The following is a 24,586-nucleotide window of genomic DNA, read 5'->3' as shown; positions in this document are numbered from 1 at the left end:
TACAATTATGACCACTATCCCTTTATGAGGTAATAACTCTGGAATGCTTCTGGAATGGATCCCGGTGATTCTGACACTGTTTTCTCGTGACATACTGTACTTCATGTTAGTGATAAAATTTCATTGATATAACTTGAGTTTATTTGTGAAGAAAATGAAAATTTGGCAAAAATTTTGAAAATTTCACAATTTTTCAACTTTGAATTTTTGTGCCCTTAAATCACAGAGATATGGCACACAAAAAAATTAATAAATAATATTTCCCATATGTTTACTTTACAACAGCACAATTTTGGAACCAAAATTTTTTTGTTAGGAAGTTATAAGGGTTAAAATTTGACCAGCAATTTCTCATTTTTGCAACACCATTTATTTTTACGGACCACATCACATTTGAAGTCACTTTCAGGGGTCTACATGATAGAAAATACCCAAAAGTGACACCATTCTAAAAAATGCACCCCTCAAGGTGCTCAAAACCACATTCAAGAAGTTTATTAACCCTTCAGGTGCTTCACGGGAATTTTTTGAATGTTTAAAAAAAATGAACATTTAACTTTTTTTCACAAAAAAATTAATTCAGGTCCAATTTTTTTTATTTTACCAAGGGTAACAGGAGAAATTGGACTGCAAAAGTTATTGTGCAATTTGTCCTGAGTACGTTGATACCTGATATGTGGGGGGGAACCACTGTGTCGGTACATGGCAGAGCTCAGAAGAGAAGGAGCGCCACTTGACTTTTTCAATGCAAAATTGGCTGGAATTCAGATCAGACGCCATGTCACGTTTGGAGAGCCCCTGATGTGCTTAAACAGTGGAAATCCCTCACAAGTGACCCCATTTTGGAAACTAGACCCCCCAAGTAACTTATCTAGATGTGTGGTGAGAACTTTGAACCTCCCAGGGCTTCACAGAAGTTTATAACATACAGCCATACAATTAAAAAATCATATTTTTTCCACAAAAATGATCTTTTCACCCTCAATTTTTATTTTTCCAAGGGTAACATGATAAATTTATTGTGCAGTTTGTCCTGAGTACGCTGATACCCCACATGTGGGGGTAAACCACTATTTGGGCGCATGGCAGAGCTCGGAAGGGAAGCAGCGCCATTTGACTTCTATGGCTGGAATTGAGATCTGTTAGCGTGGGTGGTCAGGAGCCGGAATCTCCAGGAGTGGACCCTCTGGACCGTGGCACCGACGGGCCCCGGCCGAGCTGTCAGGTGGAACGACCCCTATACAGGGACTGTTAGGAGCAGGCCCAGGGGTTCGATACCATGGTAGCCGGTACTGAGAGGGGCGGCTCAGGATGGACTGGAGTAGGACAATGGGACTGAAGTGTAGATGACAGAACAGGGCTGGAACACAGGAGACAGGAATGGAGTAAGACTATAGACTGGAAAGTGGAGGAACTGAAGTGTAGATGACAGGACAGTGTTGGAACACAGGAGACAGGAATAAGGGAGGATGGAAGGACTGGAGCAGGATGGAACTGGAACACCAGAGGCAGGACTGGAATAGGACGGCAGGACTGGAACAGGATGGAACAGGAACACCGGAGGCAGGACTGGAGTAGGATGGAAGGACTAGAGCAGGATGGAAGAGGAACACCGGAGGCAGGACTGGAGTAGGATGGCAGGACTGGAGCAGGATGGAACATGAATACCGGAGGCAGGAGATGGAGGAAACAGGAACACTGGAGCAGGACTGAGAATAACTGTTAGCAAACACGGAAGACAGGCTGCGAGGCTGCTGCAGGAAACACTGAGGACGGCACCGAGAGACTGCAGAGAGCACAGGAGGAAGCAGGGCCCAGTGTTCAAGGTAGCTCAACGATCATGCGCCTCCCTCAGGGGGAAGCGGCCTGATATGGCCCCATCTGGTCTGCCATTGGTCCGCAGGTGCTTCTGGGTCAGGGCACAGCCGGAGCACAAGAAGCAGAAGTGAGGCGTGGCCGTGGCCTGTGGCGCATGTGCATTGCATGCAGAGATGGCGTCGGCCGCGAGTCTGTCAGAGGTGACCGCCATGGCCGTCGTGTGGTGAGAGGCTGCAGCGTGGGAGCAGAGGCCGGGTGAGTATGCAAAGATGGCGTGGGAGCACAGGCCGGGTGAGTATGTCGGAGCAGTGTAATAGTACCCCCTCCCCTAAGCCGCCCTCCCTGGAGATTAGCAAGAAATCTCTTGAGGATACGAGGAGCATTGATATTCTCCCGAGGTTCCCAGGATCTCTCCTCAGGACCAAAGCCCTTCCAATCAACAAGAAAGAATGTCCTACCTCTAACCCTCTTCATAGCGAGAATGTCCTGCACTTCAAAGACATCATTGGCACCCACCGGCTGAGGACCAGGATCAGGCAAGGAATGGAAGCACCACAGGCGTCAGCAGAGAGACGTGGAAGGTGTTTGGGATCCGGAGCGAAGCAGGCAACCTCAATTTGTAGGCGACCTCATTGATACATCCAAGAATCTCAAACGGACCGATGTAGCGTGGTCCCAACTTGTAGGAGGGCAGTTTCAACCAGATGAATTTGGAGGAGAGCCAGACTTTGTCCCCGACACGATACAGTGGAGGATCCAATCTCCTTTTGTCAGCATAATTCTTCATCTGATCAGCGGCCCTCTTGAGTGACATATTGGTCTCAGCCCAAATCTTGGAAAATTCAGAGGACAAGGCATTGGCCGTGGGTACCTCGGAGGCAGGGGTTATCGGAAGGGGAACACCAGGATGTCTGCCAAAGACAATGAAGAACGAAGACTTGGCCGAGGACTCGCCAGCATGGTTGTTATAAGCGAACTCTGCCCAGGGGAGTAAGTCGACCCAATCATTCTGGTGGGCGTTGGAGAAATGACGTAGGTACCCAATCAGCGACTGGTTGGTACGCTCTACCTGTCCTTTGGACTGTGGATGGTAGGACGAGGAGAAGTCGAGGGAAACATTTATGAGCTTACAAAGTGATCTCCAGAACTTGGAGGTAAACTGAACCCCTCGGTCAGACACAATGTGTTGAGGTAGTTCATGGAGTCTGAAGATCTGGTGAATGAAAACTTTGGAAAATTAGGAAGGGGAAAGGGAAATTTGTGCTCACCAAAATAGTCCTGTAAGCCGGTCGTGCCTAGGGATCAAATGGCTGACCACCATGTGTTGCAAACATGAAGAGAGGAAGAACCTGTTGTAAGGTTCGAAACGCGTCAGGCGTGGGGGTCTGTTTTCCCCTTTATGGTTTTATCATGAAATTATGTGAATAAAACTTTTTGTGGATTTTATCAAGTCTCCAGTGCCGAATGAAAACTTTGGCCAGCTCTGGCACCGAGGGAAGACCAGGCAGAGGGACGAAGTGAGCCATCTTGGAAAAACGATCCACCACCACCAAAATGACTGTGCAGCCTGAAGAGCAGGGTAGGTCAGTGATGAAATCCATGGCGATGTTCTCCCAAGGGACCGCAGGGACGGGCAACGGAAGCAACCAGCTGGACGGAGGTCTTCGTGGCACTTTGTTTTTAGCACAGGATGGATAAGAAGCCACAAAGTCGAGTACATCTTGGTGAAGCGTGGGCCACCAGTAGTGACACGTGATAAGGTCAAGGGTCTTCTTAGTTCTGGCATGGCCGGCAAGTTTGGAGGAGTGCCCCCATTGGAGTATTTTCCGCTTGAGGTTCTCAGTCACAAGCGTCTTGCCTGGAGGAGGAGCAAGCCAGTTCACAGGAGCCACTGTGATGATCCTAGTGGGATCAATGATATGTGAAGGTTCCTCCGTGGTTTTGTGTCGCTGGAAGACCCTGGACAGGGCGTCGGCTTTGGTATTATTGTTGCCAGGATGGAAGCGGAGCTCATAGTCAAATCGGGTGAAAAATAAGGACCATCTTGCCTGACGAGGGTTGAGTCTCTGGGCAGACTGGAGATAGGCCAGATTCTTGTGATCCGAGAAGATAACAAAGGGATGGACAGCTCCTTCCAGGAGGTGACGCCATTCCTCCAGGGCCAACTTGATGGCCAGGAGTTCCCGGTCGCCGATCAAGTAGTTACACTTGGATGGAGAAAAGGCCTTCGAGAAGAAGCCACAAGGGTGCAGGCGACCGGAGGCAGATCTCTGGGACAGTACTGCCCCTGCACCTGTTGAGGAAGAGTCCACCTCAAGTACAAAAGGTTGATTGCTCTCAGGGCGATGCAGGACCGGAGCCATGGAGAAAGCCTGTTTTAGGGTCAGAAAGGCCTCTTCCGCCTCAGGAGTCAAATCCTTGGGGGTAGTCCCTTTACGGGTGAGAGCAGAAATAGGTCTTGTGATTGCGGAGAAGTGGGAGACAAATTGCCGGTAATAATTGGCGAATCCGAGAAAGCGTTGTATCGCCCTTACTCCAACGGGGCGAGGCCATTTGAGAATGGCAGACAACTTCTCGGGATCCATCCTTAGTCCAGCGTCGGAGATAATGTATCCCAGAAATGGCAGAGAGGTCTGTTCGAAGAGACATTTCTTTATCTTCGCATACAGGCGGTTCTCCCGAAGATGCTGTAGCACCAGGCGGACACTCTTTCTGTGGGACGAGAGGTCCGGCGAGAAGACGAGGATGTCGTCTAAGTACACGACCACACAGGAGTACAAAAGATCCCGGAAGATCTCATTAACGAACTCTTGAAACACCGCAGGAGGATTGCAAAGACCAAAGGACATGGCCAGGTACTCGTAATGGCCGTCTTGAGTGTTGAAAGCGGTCTTCCACTCGTCACCTGCACGGATACGGACCAGATTATAGGCTCCTCTGAGGTCCAGCTTGGAGAAGACCCGAGTCCCTCTGAGGCGGTCAAACAGCTCCGGAATGAGTGGAAGAGGGAACCTGTTCTTGATAGTAATCTCATTCAAGCCCCTATAGTCAATGCACGGCCGTAGAGTTCCATCCTTCTTTTTGATGAAGAAGAACCCGACTCCCGCTGGTGAAGAGGATTTCCATATAAAGCCTTTGGCGAGGTTCTCTCGGACGTACTCGGACATGGCGGTGGTCTCTACGGGAGACAGGGGGTAGATTCTGCACCTTGGAGGGGTTGAACCTGGAGCAAGTTCAATTGGGCAGTCAAACGGCCGGTGTGGAGGAAGGACCGCTGCTTCCTTCTTATCAAAAACATCAGCGTAAGAGCTGTAGGCTGGAGGAAGACCCGGAAGGTCTGGAGGTGACCGAGGACCGGCCGCCAGGCAGACAGGAGTCAGACAGCGAGCTTGGCATGGGTGCCCCCAGCGGAGTATCTCCCCAGAAGACCAGTCGAGAACAGGCTGATGAGTCCTTAACCATGGAAGACCGAGTAGAATGGCGTGAGAGAGCTTAGGCAAAACGTAAAAGGCTATCTTCTCTCGGTGTAAGGCTCCGACTTGCAACTCCACTTCTTCAGTGACCGAGGTGACGGTCACCTGTAGCGGTTTGCCATCCACTGCGGCAATCTGGATAGGGTTAGATAGAGTAACCATGGGAATTTGGTATTTGTCCACCTCTTCAGGTCGAATGAAGTTACCTGCCGAGCCCGAATCCACGTAGGCCACCTCGGAACCACGTCTCTCCCCTGAAACCAAAAGCACAGAAATTGTAAGAGGTTGAGAGGGAACATCATCACCTAGGGAGGCCTCTCTTACCTTACCTAGGTGGAGAAGTTTCCCTGTCTCTTAGGACAGGTGCAGACATAGTGTGACGAATCACCACAATAGAGGCACAGACCTTGTACCCGCCTCTCTCTCTGATGCAACTCGGCCAACTTTAGAATCATAGAATCATAGAATCGTAGAGTTGGAAGGGACCTCCTGGGCCATCTGGTCCAACCCCCTGCTCAAAGCAGGATTCGCTAAATCATCCCAGTCAGATGTCTGTCCAGCCTCTGTTTGAAGACTTCCATTGAAGGAGAACTCACCACTTCTCGTGGCAGCCTGTTCCACTCATTGATCACTCTAACTGTCAAAATGTTTTTTCTAATATCTAATCTGCGTCTCTTCCCATTCAGTTTCATCCCATTGCTTCTAGTCTTTCCTTGTGCAAATGAGAATAAAGTTGATCCTTCTACAATGTGACAGCCCTTTAGATATTTGTAGACAGCTATTAAGTCTCCTCTCAGTCTTCTCTTTTGCAAACTAAACATTCCCAAATCCTGCAACCTTTCCTCATAAGACAGGGTTTGCAGACCGGTCACCATTCTGGTCGCTCTTTTCTGAACTTGCTCCAGTTTGTTGATGTCTTTTTTAAAATGTGGTGCCCAAAACTGGACACAATATTCCAGATGAGGTCTGACCAAAGAGGAGTAGAGGGAAATTATGACTTCACGTGATCTAGACTGTATGCTTCTGTTAATACATCCTAGAATTGCATTTGCCTTTTTTGCTGCTGCATCACACTGTTGACTCATATTCAGTCTGTGATCTATTAGTATACCCAAGTATTTTTCACATGTGCTGTCACTTAGCCCTATTCCTCCCATTCTATATATGCTTTTTTCATTTTTATTGCCCAGATGTAGTACTTTGCATTTCTCCCTGTTAAAAACCATTCTGTTAGTTGCTGCCCATTTCTCCAGTTTATTTAAATCTTTTTGAATCCTCTCTCTCTCTTCTCTAGTATTAGCTATCCCTCCTAGCTTTGTGTCATCAGCAAATTTAATCAGTTTACCCTCAATTCCTTCATCTAAATCGTTGATAAAGATGTTGAACAATACAGGGCCCAGGACAGAGCCCTGTGGTACCCCACTTGAGACATTCTTCCAACTGGATGTGCAGCCATTTACGACCACTCTTTGGGTCCGATCACTAAGCCAGTTATGAATCCACCTAACAGTTGCCTTGTCCATTCCATACTTAGTCATTTTTTCAATAAGGATTGTATGAGAGACTTTGTCAAATGCTTTGCTGAAGTCAAGATATAGGTTATCTATCTGCTTTGCTGAAGTCAAGATATAGGTTATCTATCTGCATGGATTCGACCGAGGAGGGAGAAGAGGACCCAGCCGAATGGGGACTGGCAGAACGAGTGAAAAGGGGAACTGGCCTGGTGGACCTCCTGTTTCTCGCTGACTCGCGAGCGTGCTCCTGGAAGCGTAGGTCAATGCGGGTAGCCAGCGAGATAAGGTCCTCTAAGGTGGACGGGGCATCTCGACCTGCAAGTTCATCTTTTATTCTGCCTGAAAGACCGCGCCAGAATGCCCCTACCAAAGCCGCGTTATTCCAGCCGAGCTCAGAGGAGACAGTGCGAAAGCGAATAGCGTACTGTCCGACCGTGAGAGAACCCTGATGTAAGTTAAAGAGTGACTCAGTGAGAGAGGCTAACCGGCCCGGCTCATCGAAGACCCTGCGAAAAGTATCCAAGAAAACCAGGAGACTCGAGACTACAGGGTCGTCACGTTCCCAGAGGGGATTCAGCAAGACAGGGCCTCCCCCTCCAGATGGGACATGATGAAGGCCACTTTGGCCCGGTCAGAGGGATATTGCTGCGGCAACCATTCAAAGTGGAGGCTACACTGATTTAAGAACCCCTTACAGAGCTTGGGATCCCCGGTGAAGCGAGGCGGTTTGGCAAGGCGGGGCGTCGGGAGAGCTGTAGATGCAGAGGGAGGAGTCAGGGCTGCGGTAGCAGCCTAGAGGGCCGACAAGTGACTGTCAAAGGAGGCCATGTAAGACAAAATGTGGGCTTGAGTATCTTGTTGCTGACCCAGCTCCTGTTGGAGACTGGTCAGTTGAGTGGCATTTCCAGGATCGTCCACTTGCAGGGCCGACAAATGGGTGTCCATAGACTTCATGACCGACATAATGCGTCCCTGATTCTCCCGCAGGAAGAGCAACTCTTTCTGAGTAGCAGCAGTAGTACCGGCGGAGTCCATGGCCTGATCATACTGTTACCGTGGGTGGTCAGGAGCCGGAATCTCCAGGAGTGGACGCTCTGGACCGTGGCACCGAGGGGCCCCGGGCGAGATTCCAGGTGGAACCGACCCCTATACAGGGACCGTTAGGAGCAGGCCCAGGGGTTTGAGTACCACGGTAGCCGGTACCGAGAGGGGCGGCTCAGGATGGACTGGAGTAGGACAGTGGGACTGAAGTGTAGATGACATAACAGGGCTGGAACACAGGAGACAGGAATGGAGTAAGACTATAGACTGGAATGTGGAGGAACTGAACTGTAGATGACAGGACAGAGTTGGAACACAGGAGACAGGAATAAAGGAGGACGGAAGGACTGGAGCAGGATGGAACTGGAACACCAGAGGCAGGACTGGAGTAGGACGGCAGGACTGGAGCAGGATGGAACAGGAACACCGGAGGCAGGACTGGAGTAGGAAGGCAGGACTGGAGCAGGATGGAACATGAACACCGGAGGCAGGAGATGGAGGAAACAGGAACACTGGAGCAGGACTAAGAATAACTGTTAGCAAACACAGAAGACAGGCTGCGAGGCTGCTGCAGGAAACATTGAGGATGGCACCGAGAGACTGCAGAGAGCACCGGAGGAAGCAGGGCCCAGAGTGCAAGGTAACACAACGATCAGGCGCCTCCCTCAGGGGGAAGCGGCCTGATATGGCCCCGTCTGGTCTGCCATTGGTCCGCAGGTGCTTCCGGGTCAGGGCACAGCCTGAGCACAAGAAGCAGAAGGGAGGCGCGGCTGCGGCCTATGGCGCATGCGCATTGCATGCAGAGATGGCGTCGGCGGCGAGCCTGTCAGAGGTGACCGCCGTGGCCGTCGGGTGGCGAGAGGCTGTGGCGTGGGAGCGGAGGCTGGGTGAGTATGCAAAGACGGCGTGGGAGTGGAGGCCGGGTGAGTATGTCAGAGCGGTGTAACAGTAACGGACGCCATGTCGCGTTTGGAAAGCCCCTGATGTGCCAAAACAGTGGACCCCCCACAAATGACACCATTTTGGAAACTAGACCCCCCAAGGAACTTATCTAGGTGTGTGGTGAGAACTTTGAACCTCCCAGGGCTGTTAGGAATCTGGGTCATTCTATGCATATGCAGCAACCCAGATTCTCACATTTGTCTCCAGAGGCTAAGTCCTTTTTCCCTGCTTCTGAGCATGCTCATGGGACTAGCTCTCATTGGAGTTCAGGAGTCAGGTGCTCAGGTCCTGCTCCTGATTTGATTGTTTATGATCGGGGCTCTGGAGATTTCCGGCAGGTTCCGTACGCTATAAAAAGTGCGCATGGCCGCTATGCCATGCGCTAGTATTTTCTATACTTGCTGCTGTGTGTTTGGTGATGGATGCTTGGTCTGGTGAATGAATTATTATGAAACCCCTTCCCTCGGATATTACGTTTGTGTGAGTGACTGGGTACAGCCAGTATTGCGCTAGCGCCAGCGCGCTCAAGCATCCTTCGTTACAGCAGCCAGCGTTCTGCATTGCGCCTGCTAAATTCGCGCTTGCAGACGTTTTTGGCGTCCGCAGTTGCGACGCCGTGCACACGGTCTGCCACGGTAAGTCTAACCGGTTGTAGTGTTGTCTTGAACTACTCCGATCCCTGGCTACCGCACGTGTGCCGCTGATGGTCTGTGAAGCTGATACAGACTCAGCGTTCTTTGTATTTTTGTTTTGCTTGCAGCTCTGTCTGTGAAACAGCCTGCTTCTGCATTACTTTTCATGTGCAGCTCTGTGACCTCAACAGAGCTACTTTTGTGCACCAGGTGCAGTTAAACCTTGTGCACATTATCGTCCCTGTGTCCTGCCACTTTAGCAGCAGTTATCACACCTGCCGCACGGTGGACCCCGGGCGGCGAACATGTTTATTAATATTTTTTTAAGCGTGTCCTCCCGCATTGACCTCCATTTTTCGGAGCGTGGTTTGGAGCGTGCTCACACCAAACGTAGAGGTACTCCGGCTCCCAAATTTTTTGAGCCTTTGCATCTGCCCGAGCCAGAGGTTCTACCCCCCGAGCCCATTTCGGAGACATGTCCGGCGCAAGAGACCATGTGCGGTTGTCACCATCTGCCTGCTGCTTCTCAGGAAGACAGCGCCCTGCAATGGTCTGATTGCGAATCGGTTGGCGAGACTTTTGTCCCTCCTCACGAGCGGCCTAAAGTTCTCGCGTGGGCACACGCGTCCAATGCGGACGGCCATCGTGGCTATATGCAGACCACGAAGTCACTGGCCGGTTCGTACTGGTGGCCGCACAGGGCTCAGGATGTAAAAAAATTCATTCGGGCATGCACCCTATGTGCTCGGGATAGCTTTCCCGAACGGAAAGCAGCTACGCCCGCCGATACACGGCGGCCTTCTCCTAAAACTCCCATTGTCTCCCGGGTGTCCCTCCTGAGACCTGATGATCTGGTCTCCCCCAATACTGTCCGCATCTCCCGGTTTTCGGTTTCACCTACCGGGAGATCAGGCTCACCTTTTGACGAGTCTGAGACCTGTGCTGCTGTCAGGCACAGGCTGGTGGATTGGAGGGTTCAGGGAGGAGGGGGCCCTAGGAGGGGGGGTAATGTTAGGAATCTGGGTCATTCTATGCATATGCAGCAACCCAGATTCTCACATTTGTCTCCAGAGGCTAAGTCCTTTTTCCCTGCTTCTGAGCATGCTCACGGGACTAGCTCTCATTGGAGTTCAGGAGTCAGGTGCTCAGGTCCTGCTCCTGATTTGACTGGTTATGCTCGGGGCCCTGGAGATTTCCGGCAGGTCCCGTACGCTATAAAAAGTGCGCATGGCCGCTATGCCATGCGCTAGTATTTTCTATACTTGCTGCTGTGTGTTTGGTGATGGATGCTTGGTCTGGTGAAAGACTTATTATGAAACCCCTTCCCTCAGATATTACGTTTGTGTGAGTGATTGGGTACAGCCAGTATTGCGCTAGCGCCAGCGCGCTCAAGCATACTTCGCTACAGCAGCCAGCGTTCTGCATTGCGCCTGCTAAATTCGCGCTTGCAGACGTTTTTGGCGTCCGCAGTTGCGACGCCGTGCACACGGTCTGCCACGGTAAGTCTATCCGGTTGTAGTGTTGTCTTGAACTACTCCGATCCCTGGCTACCGCACATGTGCCGCTAATGGTCTGTGAAGCTGATACAGACTCAGCGTTCTTTGTATTTTTGTTTTGCTTGCAGCTCTCTCTGTGAAACAGCCTGCTTCTGCATTACTTTTCATGTGCAGCTCTGTGACCTCAACAGAGCTACTTTTGTGCACCAGGTGCAGTTAAACCTTGTGCACATTATCGTCCCTGTGTCCTGCCACTTTAGCAGCGGTTATCACACCTGCCGCACGGTGGACCCCGGGCGGCGAACACGTTTATTTATATTTTTTTAAGCGTGTTCCGCCGCCGTAACAAGGGCTTCACAGAAGTTTATAACGTACAGCCGTACAATTAAAAAATCATATTTTTTCCACAAAAAATGATCTTTCCACCCTCAATTTTTATTTTTCCAAGGGTAACATGACCCCAAAATTTATTGTGCAATTTGTCCTGAGTATGCTGATACCCCACATGTGGGAGTAAACCACTATTTGGACGAATGGCAGAGCTCGGAAGGGAAGCAGCGCCATTTGACTTTTTTGGCTGGAATTGGGATTGGACGCCATGCCGCGTTTGGAAAGCCCCTGATGTGCCTAAACAGTGGAAACCCCCCACAAATGACACCATTTTGGAAACTAGACCCCACAAGGAACTTATCTAGATGTGTGGTGAGCACTTTCAACCCCAAAGGGCTTCACAGAAGTTTATAACGCCCAGGCGTGAATATAAAAAAATCATATTTTTTCCACAAGCATGATCTTTTAGTCCCCAATTTTTTATTTTCCCAAGGGTAACAGGAGAAATTGGACCCCAAAAGTTGTTGTCCAATTTGTCCTGAGTACACTGATACCCCATATGTGGGTGAAAACTACTGTATGGGCACACGTCGGGGCATGGAAGGGAAGTAGTGACGTTTTGGAATGCAGATTTTGATGGAATGGTCTGCGGGTGTCATGTCACGTTTGGAGAGCCTCTGATGTGTCTAAACTGTTGAAACCCCCCACAAGTGACCCCATTTTGGAAACTAGACCCCCCAAGGAACTTATCTAGATATGTGGTGAGTACTTTGAACCCCAAGTGCTTCACAGAAGTTTATAATGCCCAGGCGTGAAAATAAAAAAATTATATTTTTTTCCACAAAAATGATATACTTGCCCCCAATTTTTTATTTTCCTAAGGGTAAAAGGAGAAATTGGGCCCCAAAAGTTGTTTTGCAATTTTTACTGAGTAGACTGATACCCCATATGTGGGGGTAAAACACTGTTTGGGCGCATGGCAGAGCGAGGAAGTGAAGGAGCACCGTTTTACTTTTTCAACGCAGAATTGGCTGGAATTGAGATCAGACGCCATGTTGCATTTGGAGAGCACCTTATGTACCTAAACAGTGTAAACCCCCCAATTCTAACTCCAACCCTAACCCCAACACACCCCTAACCCTAATCTCAGCCCTAAACCTAGCCCTATCCCTATCCCTAACCCTAGCCCTAACCCTAGCCCTAACCCTAACCCTAGCCGTAACCCTAACCCTAATGGGAAAATGGAAATAAATACATTTTTTTAATTGTATTATTTTTCCCTAACTAAGGGGGTGATAACGGGGGGGTTTGATATACTATTTATGGTTGTTTTTTATGTTTGGCAGCTGTCATACACTAAAAGATGCTTTTTATTGTAAAAATAGTTTTTGCATCACCACATTTTGAGAGCTATAATTTTTCCGTATTTTGACCCACCGAGTCATGTGAGATCTTATTTTTTGCGGGACGAGTTGACGTTTTTATTGGTACCATTTTCGGGCACGTGACATTTTTTGATCGCTTTTTATTCCAATTTTTGGGTCACAGAATGAACAAAAACCAGCATTTCATGAATTTCTTTTGGGTGGTGCGTTTACACCGTTCTGCGTGTGGTAAAATTGATAAAGTGGTTTTAGTCTTCGGATCTGTACGATTACAGCAATACCTCATTTATGTCTTTTTTTACGTTTTGGCACTTTTTTGCAATGAAAACTATATTATAAAAAAAAATTATTATTTTTGCATCGCTTTATTCTGCGAGCTATAACTTTTTTATTTTTTCGCTGATGATGCTGTGTCACAGCTCGTTTTTTGTGGGACAAGATGACGTTTTCCGCGTTACCATGGTTATTTATATCCGTCTTTTTGATCGCGCGTTATTGCACTTTTTGTTCAGCGGTATGATAAAGCATTGTTTTTTGCTTTGTTTTTTATTTTTATTTTTTAAGGAGTTCACTAAAGGGGTTAAGTAATGGGACATTTTTATAGGGCGGGTCGTTCTGGACGCGGTGATACTAAGTATGTGTACTTTTATTGTTTTTTTGTTTATTTATCTCCAAAAAATGAATTTATTAGGGAATATTTTTTTTTATTTATTTAGCAATTCTTTATTAATTATTTTTACACTTTTTTTTTTTTTACTTTATTACATTGTCCCAGGGGGTGACATCACTGTCAGGTGTCAGATCGCTGATCTGCCACGTCACACAGCGCTGTGACAGATCAGCGATCTGACAGGCGCTGTACAAGGCTTCCTCATGCCTGCTCTTAGCAGGCAGTGAGGAAGCCGCCTCCCTGCAGGCCCCCGAAGGTCCCCGCCACCATATTGGATCCGGGGACCTGCAGGGAAGGAGGCCCCCAGCGCAGCGCTGCACATCGCACTGTGCTGGGGGTTTCAGGGAAGCACAGAGGGAGCACCCTCCCTGCCGATGCTTCCCTGATCCTCCAGTACACTGCAATCATGTTTGATCGCAGTGTGCTAGGGGTTAATGTGCCGGGGGTGGTCCGTGACTGCCCCTGACACATAGTGCCGGGTGTCAGCTGTGATAATCAGGAGCGCCGCTGATCGGGTCCTGTGGACGGGATAGTACGTCACATGTCAGAAAGGGGTTAAGAGGCCAAGTGGTAAGGCCAATATAGATAAGTCCGTACGGACATATGGCAAAATAAATGACATTACGTGTAGTACAAGTAATATTTCTCTTAATTTTAAAAGGCCTTGACTTATATAAATTAAAACAAGAGTCACATTTTCTCAATGTTAGGGCAGGCCACACATCGGCCACACAGAGTACATCCACATCTCACAGTAAAAGAATCTTGAAAAGTAGTCTTGGGGATGCCCACATAATGGCTGTGTACAAGTGAGTCATGAAGATTTCTAGCCCGCTGTGTAGTAATTACTGGTCTATCAGAAATATATTTAGAAATAACAGGATCGGCTACAAGAATGGGTCAGGATTTATTCAGGGCCTCTCTAACTTGCTCAAACTGAGAATCGTAGTCAGTGGTAAATCGCACCAAATTATCAGATTTCACTTGAAAAGTTTTATAGACCAAATCATTTCTAATCGAATGTTTGGCCCGATTATAGGCCTTTTAGACCATCCTGTGACTATACCCACGATAATAAAGTTGAGATTTAAGGTCCTCAGCTTCCTTTTCAAATAGTTCATTAGTAGAACATATTCTCCATAAACGTAAGAATTGCTCAGTAGGGACCGACTGAATCACATGTCTCAGATGTGCAGAGGAGGCATGCAACAAAGAGAGAGTAGCCGTAGGCTTCCTATAGGTGTCCATCTGTAGACATTATTATCATCACGGCCGATCAAGACGTCCAAAAATTCAATTGTAGACTTATCATAATGGTACGTAATATGAATATTTTGGTTGTTGCTGTTCAAGAAATTAATAAAACAACGTAGTGACTCAGTGGGACCATGCCAGATCAGGAAAATGTTGTCAATGTACCGTGTTCAAAGGGGGACACGTGTTGTGAACTCATTTTCTGGTTTACCTCTGGCTTCTGGTGAGGTTGATGGAGCTGGCTGTGTTGACAGAGGAGTCGTGAGTTCTCCATCCGGGCTCCCTCTAGTGGTGACAGTTGGTAATGAAGCTGATCTAAATGGCAAAGACCTGCAACCTGAGGAGGAGGACTGTGAGTGGACATCAGGAGTCTCTGACTGCATTTAAGACAGCCGACTCCCTAATTTTGTGCTGGTGATTTTTTCCTGCCCTGAGGTTCTGGCTTCCAGTTCTGTTCCTGCCTTCTCAAGCTAAGTATGCTCTGCTATTTTTTCATATGAGATTTGGTCTGGTTTACTCAGTTTTTGTGGTCAGCCAGCCCCTGCTGGGGCTGTGCTGAATTTCCATTCTTATGTCTCTGTTTATGCCAGTTTGCTTTTTGTCCCTGATCAGATTGGTCTCTTTTTGCTCTGTCTTCAGAATATACCAGAGTGCTGATATAGGGAAATGAAGTCTAGCGACTTCAGGGTTTTTGTTATCAGAAAGTGTTAGACATTTTTTGGCAGGGTTTTTTGTGCGTGATTGCAGACAGCATCTTTCCTTTCCTGTCCTTTCTAGTTAGTGTGGGCCCCATCGTTTGCTCAGCCTATTTTTCTATCTGTGTTTGTGTTTACATCTTGTCTCACAGACAATACATGTTTGGGGGCTGTCTATTGCTTTGGGGTCTGCTCTGGGGCAATTTAGATTTCCCCTTTTCTTGTTTTAGGCTTATTTAGTTCTCCGGCTGTGACGAGGCATCTAGGATCATCGTAGGTATGCTCCACGGCTATTGCTAGTTGTGTGGATAGGATCAGGGGTCTGCAATCCGCTTAGTTACCAACCTCTCTGGTTTTCTGTGGCTTAGCTTGTTTTTGTTTTTCCTCCTCGGTGACTCATTCATAACAGACACTGTCCATTGACATAGCCTGAAATGACTGGAAGAGATCCCTTTCCCACAACCCCAGGAACAGACATGTGTAGGCCGGCGCAAAGGCCGCCCCCATGGCCGTCCCCTGGAGCTGCAGGTAGAAGGACCCCTTAAATGAAAAAAATTGTGTTAATGTTAATTCCAGTAGCTCCAGGACCAAATCTTGGTACTCAACTGGAAGGTTCATCATTCTCGGTGTCTGATGTTGGTGTACAGGGACTAGACGTCCGCCGTCACCAAGACTGTCCCCGTCAATATGTAGGCCATCAACTCTACTGAGGAGGGAACCCATATCTTTAAGAAATGATGGAAGACACTCAACAAGCGGCTGCAAAATAAAGTCAATCCAATGATTCACATGCTCCAAGAAGTTCCCCACTCCGGAAATAATAGGGCGTCCAGGTGGACAACTTATATCCTTATGAACTTTTGGCAAAAGGTATAAAGATGGAATTGTGGGTTCAAAGATGTTATGAGCAGAGACCAAAGGTTTTTCGATTATTCCATTATCTACAGCCCGAGAAAGGATAGTGTTAAGTTGTGTAACATAAGCAGACAAGGGCTTGAAGGATAGCTTTTTATACAGTAACAAGTTTTGTTGTTAAGATGACAAAAAGCCTCCTTCTCATACATAGCAACCGGCCAGAAAACTCTAATTCCCCTTTGTCTGCAGGTTTCAGAACTACATCCTTAAGGGACTGTAGGTGGCGGAATCGCCCACGTTCCTCTCTGAATTGTCACCATGGATAGCCCTAGGGATTTTTTACCAGGGCTATCCATGGTGACAATTAATCCAGAGAGGAACGTGGGTGAGTTTACTATATGATCAACTTATTATATTTCCTTACCCTTTGTGCTAATACTAATTTGTGTAGACATTTACTCTGTATATGTATTATTCCATATCCATTTATTTACTGCATCCTTTCTGCATCCTATGGATGTTCATTGTATAGCACATATGCACTTTGGTCTCCCCTACTTGCCTGTTCCCCTTTTATGAAAGGATTTATAATAAAATATATTTTAGGTGAATTGTTGGATCTTTTTAGTTGCCTTTTTCCTCTTGTTCCTCTGCTATTGTTGCGACTGGTCCTTATTATTGTCCACATATTTTTGCAATAAAAATTATTTATCTTTTGTATAAATTGATATTATTGGGATAACAACGGATAACAATGGTGCATAAGTTTTTGCTGGGCATCATTTAGATACTAACCACGCAGAGTGTGTTTGGAATGCTACAAGGACCCATACATCTAACCAACATGTGGGGGGGGGGAAGGGGCCAGGATCCAAATTTTGCACCAGGGCTCATCTGGCTCTACTTATGCCATTGGCTGTATGTGTCCCCATGCTGCAGGTTATGTACCCAATTGTGTAGTAAGGAGATGTTAAGAATGAGTGGGAGGAGTTACAGTGACCCAGTATTACAGAATAAGGTTCATGAGTCACCATCTAAGTTTAGGAGAAAAGCTGTAATAAAGTTGTACATTGATAGGTTGAAAATCAGGTGAAGAGACGTGTAAACAGGTGAACGCAGAGTATTTTTGCCTTGCTGCAAGCTGTGAGGTGATACTCTTCTTTAATAGTATATTGCCTGGGATAAACCAAATATTTGACTTATTTTAGCTAGTGTTCAGAATTGTAATGTAGATAGTTACCTGCAAGTATCCATTGTGGCCGTCAAATAAGTTATGAAATGAATTCTTTGGATCAGGTACTCTTGGAGATATGCAGCTCTTTATTCTGTGGAAAGAACACCCACAGTCACAGATCATTATGAAAAACACTTCAGCCTTTATCTATCCCAGACATGAGTGCAATCTTTAATGAAACTGTGACTTCCTGTCTGTGTAGTGTACTTAAGTGTTATCTCTGATGTCATGGAGAATACTATTCAGTACTATTTAAGGAAGATACTAAAGACTGGTAGGACTTAGATTTAGTGTACCATTTAGTCATAACATTATGACCACTTGCCAATGTGACACTTTCCTGTCATATTGAGCATTACCTGTTTCATAATGTTTTTCTGTTAGGTCTTGTGTGGAAACAGAGCTTTGGGATAGCTTTTGCTTACCACATTAAAATCTTACCACATTAAAAAAATGGCTAATTCAATTTTGTCTATTTCAACTCTTGAAGCCTAGTGTCACAGTGTCTTTTTCACTTCCAAATTTGTTCATATTTTACACTGTTTTGTGCATATTAATCCATTCACCTCTGTAATGATTGACTTCTCATTCATTGACAGTAAAAGTTTAACTTTATATAGCAGGAATACATTTATATATACCGTATATACTCGAGTATAAGCAGACCCAAGTATATGCCGAGGCACCTAATTTTACCACAAAAAAACTGGGAAAACTTATTGACTCAAGTATAAGCTGGGAAGGCATTGTCCCCTCATCCCTATCCTGGTATGCATAACTCCTCACCCCCATCTTGGTCTGCATGACCCCCTCATCCCCATCCTAGTCTGCATGGCTCCTCATCCCTATCCTGGTATGCATGGCTCTTCATCCCTATCCTGGTATGCATGGCTCTTCATCCCTATCCTGGAATACATGGCTCTTCATCCCTATCCTGGTATGCATGGCTCTTTATCCCCATCCTGGTCTGCTTGGCTCCTTATCCCTATTCTGGTATGCATGGCTCTTCATCCCTATCCTGGTATGCATGGCTCTTCATCCCTATCCTGGAATACATGGCTCTTCATCCCTATCCTGGTATGCATGGCTCTTTATCCCCATCCTGGTCTGCTTGGCTCCTTATCCCTATTCTGGTATGCATGGCTCTTCATCCCTATCCTGGTATGCATGGCTCTTCATCCCTATCCTGGAATACATGGCTCTTCATCCCTATCCTGGTATGCATGGCTCTTCATCCCTATCCTGGTATGCATGGTTCTTCATCCCTATCCTGGAATACATGGCTCTTCATCCCTATCCTGGAATGCATGGCTCTTCATCCCTATCCTGGTATGCATGGCTCTTCATCCCTATCCTGGTATGCATGGCTCCTCATCCCTATTCTGGTATGCATGGCTCCTCATCCCTATCTTGGTCTGCATGGCTCCTCATCCCTATCCTTGTATGTATAGCCCCCATCACTAAAACATAAAAAAATAAACCATCCTACTTACCTTCCTTCAATCCCTCACAGCATTTTGTTCCGGTGCCAGCAGCTGATTTATGCTAGTAAGCCCTCATGGCAGTGATGTCATGCGGTGCTTACAAGTAGAGCACAGCTGCCAGAATAATCACCACTCTCCATGCTGGGACTATCTGCGTGGAGGGCAGTGAGAATGCATTGCTCTTTAATAGTGCGCATAGTGTCAGCCGCAGCCACCGGCTTCCTGCAGCGGCTGGGCTTTCGCGCGTGCCACTACTAAAGGTAATGAATATTCACTGACCTCCATGCCCATAGGAGTGGAGAAAAGTGAATATTCATTTAAGTAGCAGGCATATGTGCTGGAAGCCGGCGGCTGCGACCACTGTGAGCGCTATTACAGAGAAATTAATGTTCACTGCCAGTGCAGTGAATATTCATTCCTCTTTAGCAGCGGGCACAGGCTTTAGCCATACCAGCTAACTCCTGCCTCCTGTGACCCACTGCTCCTCCACTGCTGCTCCCCCTCCATCTTCTGGACCCTCACTTGAGTATAAGCCAAGATTGGCGTTTTCAGCACAAAAAAAGTGCTGAAAAACTTGGCCCTATACTCGAGTATATACAGTACTTGGGTAGACAAGATATGGCTTATTATAGCCTTCTATTCATTTCATTGGAAAAAACAAGGAGTAATAAAAGTAGGACTATCATGAGCACAGAGACAGGCAAATTAAAAAGTACCTTTAGTTAAAAATATGTTGCTAAAACCATAGGATAAACCATAAAACCTTGGCAAAATCTCCCTGATTTTGAAAGATATAGATTATCAACCCACATATTAAGAGTAAATGAGCTGCAATCCCCTTGTCCCACAAAACATTGGGTTCACCTTGAGTTGAATGATCTTCATGATGGTTTCCCACACTACCTATGGCCCACCCAATTTAATAGATTTAAATAAAATAATATCACAAACCCGTACACTATGACTACCTTCAGACTATGGCACAAAACAAATTAAAAAATAAATCTTATTCCAAATTTATGCAAAGCCACTCCTATCTTGCATTTGATCCCTAATAACTATAGATCTCTTAAGAGCAAAATCAGGCTCTCGATTCCCTTCAGAAACATGCCGATTTACTCCTTGGTGTGCAAAAACAGATGTATGAGCAAGAACAAGATCAGCTCACTCACTAAAAACCTTCACTTGAAAGATGAGGAAAATCAAACTCTACAGAAAGTAACAAATCTTTATCTCCCAGACATTTCTACCTCAGCACCTGATCCGCCAATTCTTGATCTATTTATGAACATAAAAGGAAAGGGAAAAATGATGGCCAATATAAATAAGAACCTAACCCAAACACAGGAGATCCCAGATTTCATAAAAAAATGGGAATTAGGACTAAACACAAAATTTCTCCCAGAAGAAATTCATATAATCTTCAAAAACATCTACTTTCTAACATCTTCAGTGAGATTCCAAGAACTTAACTATAAAATGATATCAAGCTGGTGTAAGGCTAGTTTCACACTTGCTTTTTTTTGCAGCGCGTTTTTCCCGCAAAAAAACGCATTGAAAAAACGCATACATAAGCATACAACTGCTGCGTTTTTTTCAAGCATTTTTATGAGCATGCATGAAAAAAACGCAGCGTTTTTATGCGTTTGTATGCGTTTTTAGCGCGTTTTTACCGCGTTTGCGTTTTTTTCCAACATTTTTAGGTGGCCCCTCACACTACCCAAACCATGACTTTACTAACCCTAACCCTGACCCTAACCCTAACCCTAACCCTGACCCTAACCCTAACCCTAACCCTGACCCTAACCCTTAACCAAATCATACTTAACCCTAACCCAAACCCTAAACCCTAACTAACCCTAACCCTAACCCTAACCCTGACCCTAACCCTAACCCTAACCCTAACCCTAACCCTGACCCTAACCCTAACCCTGACCCTAACCCTTAACAAAACCATACTTAACCCTAACCCTGACCCTAACCCTAACCCTGACCCTAACCCTTAACCAAACCATACTTAACCCTAATCCTGACCCTAACCCTGACCCTAACCCTAACCCTAACCCTAACCCTGACCCTAACCCTTAACAAAACCATACTTAACCCTAATCCTGACCCTAACCCTGACCCTAATCCTTAACAAAACCATACTTAACCCTAACCCTGACCCTAACCCTAACCCTAACCCTAACCCTGACCCTAACCCTAACCCTAACCCTGACCCTAACCCTTAACAAAACCATACTTAACCCTAATCCTGACCCTAACCCTGACCCTAATCCTTAACAAAACCATACTTAACCCTAATCCTGACCCTAACCCTGACCCTAACCCTAACCCTAACCCTGACCCTAACCCTAACCCTAACCCTAACCCTGACCCTAACCCTTAACAAAACCATACTTAACCCTAATCCTGACCCTAACCCTGACCCTAATCCTTAACAAAACCATACTTAACCCTAACCCTGACCCTAACCCTAACCCTAACCCTAACCCTGACCCTAACCCTAACCCTAACCCTAACCCTGACCCTAACCCTTAACAAAACCATACCTAACCCTAATCCTGACCCTAACCCTGACCCTAATCCTTAACAAAACCATACTTAACCCTAATCCTGACCCTAACCCTGACCCTAACCCTAACCCAAACCCTAACCCTGACCCTAACCCTAACCCTAACCCTAACCCTGACCCTAACCCTTAACAAAACCATACTTAACCCTAATCCTGACCCTAACCATGACTCTAATCCTTAACAAAACCATACTTAACCCTAACCCTGACCCAAACCCCAACCCTAACCCTGACCCTGACCATAACCCTAACCCTAAACCCCCTTAACTAACCCTAACTCTAACCCAAACCCCTAAATTCCATGGTTTAAAAAAAAAAACGCATATGCAAAAAAACGCATACATGAGCATGCCAGTGCGCACATATGCGCATCCATAGGCTATAATGGCCATTTTTAGCGCAAAACGTGCGCATATGTGCTCATGCGCTTTTTTGCAGGGCCAAAAAATGCAACATGCTGCGTCTGGAAAATCCCAACGCACACCCCAAAAAAACGCAGCGCATGAAAATCGCATACATGCGCTTACCAGCGCGCAGGTATGCGCACCCATGTTAAATATAGGGGAAAAAACGCATGCGCAGGTGTGCGTTTTTTTCCAGCGCTAAAAAACGCAAATGTGAAACCAGCCTAAGGGAGGGACAGGAGGACTGTAGTCGTAACCTGTATTCTGGTGGCAGCTGTGTCCAGTCCTTCCCCTATATGAAACAATACTCTTCTTCTCGGGATACCTGAATATCCATATTCAACTTCACCCGGGCACTTCCCAGGCCATTACGGTCCCACTTCTAGGCGACCCCCATCAATGGAGACACAGGCCGAGTCAACTTTAACATTTGCTTTACTTAGGATTTCACATGATACATCTACAGTTGGTACATTATAACATTTGCTTGCTTCCTCATCTTTCCCTTGCTTGTTGTCATTTCTGTGCAGTACACACCCGGACCAGTCTGTACTAGACTGCTTCCCAATTCCTTCCTGGCCTGACCTCACTATAATGACATTTCCTTCTGCCTGTATCGCCCCAGACATGAACTCATCAATCACTACGTTCAGTGGCCCCTAGTGAAGCATCCGGCCCCTCTGTACCGATCTCGTTGAAGCTCCAACTCCTTTCACTTCCTTAGTCCAGCCAATTCCTGCCCTAAAAGCATTGGACCAGGTGGTAAGATGCCACATCTTCCTTTTCCTGCTCTGACTCACTGCTAAGACATGCATAGGCCATGGGTAATGTCGGTTATAACAACTTAGCCTTACGTGGCTGCCGAGCTGTCCAGGCCTATAGCCCATGTGGACACTTGTGCGCCCTGGCCCCATCTGACTAAATCACTCTTCATCACTAACCTTAACTCTCAGCAGCCCCTCCTACAATTAACCCACTATGAACATCCTATCAGGCCCCACTAGTATACTCCCACCTAGTGGCCCACAACATAATTACACCTACCCGGTCTATGGGAAAACTATGTACGAAGAGTACCCTCCTCTTCTGTCCCAAGAAGGATACACTAACTTTCCCTAATTGTACATGTACAAAGGACACATAACATATATGCAATACTATAATACAGGAATACAAGGCAATATATTACAGTTCTCTATAAAATGGCAACACATTCACTTGGCAATACCATAAACAATGAGCAGTAGTACATAGTTATATATGTAGCAGTACCACAGGCAATTATCATAAAACACATTTGTAAACATTAAGTACGAGAAGACAATCAAAGGTAAGGAAAACATGAAAGACATTATATCTCACCCCCTTACAATGGTATAAAACACCTGACATATTGAATAAAATAGACAGCTCAATCCCCCCTCTTTGTTGGAGATGCACCAGAGAGAATGGTTCTCCATCTCACATTTGGCTGGAGTGCACAAAAATTAAAAGTTTCTGGGAGAGAGTTAGCGAGCGTGCAAAGAAAACCTTATATGTAGACATTCACGTCAAGTTTCATTCTGTTCAATCTGGATCCTGCAAATTTACACTTTAAAAAAGGCTCACGGATACCTCACCTGCTCAACGCAGCTAAAATAACTATCGCAAGACACTGGAAAGATATAGAGATCCCTACTTGCAAAGAATATACCAAATTGGTATATACGATAAAATTAGACTTTCAGGATCTAAAATCCTAAAAGACTCTAAACGCATGGATAGCCTGGTTGAACACCTCAGAGGATCACCAAAGCACAACCAGTAATCCTTAATTTCTGTCTCCCTACAAATTTCTTTTGTTATTCCCTTTTTTTTTTACACATATCTTGTCCTGTAATGTTCATGCTTCGATTTGAGCTTGATATACCAAATCGCTTAGTTAACCCCTTCATAACCCAGCCTATTTTGACCTTAATGACCTGGCCATTTTTGGCAATTCTGACCAGTGTCCCTTTATGAGGTAATAACTCAGGAACGCTTCAACGGATCCTAGCGATTCTGAGACTGTTTTTTCGTGACATATTGGGCTTCATGTTAGTGGTAAATTTTGGTCGATAATTTTTGCATTCAAAGTAAGAACTACTTCTTCCTCAGGGGAGACAAACATCATCCCCTGATGTCATCCCCTGAGGAAGAAGTAGTTCTTACTTCGAAACGCATTGGGAATAAATGGTTAATCTTTCACCATAATTGGAATCCTGCATTTTGTCAAGCAGTGCATGGAAGTCCATAAATTATTTCCATAAGAATTGAGGGTTAAAAGTTGACCAACGATTTCTCATTTTTACAACAAAATTTACAAAACCATTTTTTTTAGGGACCACCTCACATTTGAAGTCACTTTGAGGGGTCTATATGGTAGAAAATACCCAAAAGTGACACCATTCTAAAAACTGCACCCCTCGAGGTGCTCAAAACTACATTCAAGAAGATTATTAACCCTTCAGGTGCTTCACAGCAGCTAAAGCAATGTGGAAGGAAAAAATGGACATTTTAATTTTTCCAACAAAAATTTTCTTTTAGCATCAATTTTTTCATTTTCACATGGGTAACAGGATAAAATGGATCCTAAAATTTGTTGGGCAATTTCTCCTGAGTACACCGATAACTCATATGTGGTTATAAACCACTGTTTGGGAGAACGGCAGGGCCCGGAAGGGAAGGAGCACCATTTGACTTTTTGCATGGAAAATATGCTGGAATATTTAGCGGTCGCCATGTCGAGTTTGGAGAGTCCCT

General features: G+C 46.1%; 1 protein-coding gene across 1 annotated transcript in view; it reads right to left on the bottom strand.

Moving 5' to 3' along the window:
* LOC141076177 (cytokine receptor-like factor 2) overlaps window positions 1–24,586 on the bottom strand; it is a 145,824-nt gene that overhangs the window by 65,358 nt on the left and 55,880 nt on the right. Inside the window, exon 5 of the mRNA XM_073563523.1 lies at window positions 17,346–17,430. Within this exon, the coding sequence (XP_073419624.1) occupies window positions 17,346–17,430 (85 nt within the window). The remainder of the gene's footprint in view (window positions 1–17,345; window positions 17,431–24,586) is intronic.

Source organism: Dendrobates tinctorius, unplaced genomic scaffold, assembly GCF_039654945.1.
Source record: "Dendrobates tinctorius isolate UK_male_01 unplaced genomic scaffold, ASM3965494v1 ptg000394l, whole genome shotgun sequence".
NCBI classification, from domain to species: Eukaryota; Metazoa; Chordata; class Amphibia; order Anura; family Dendrobatidae; genus Dendrobates; species Dendrobates tinctorius.
The sequence above is the reverse complement of the archived record's forward strand: the minus strand, read 5'-3'. Positions and strand labels throughout refer to the sequence as shown.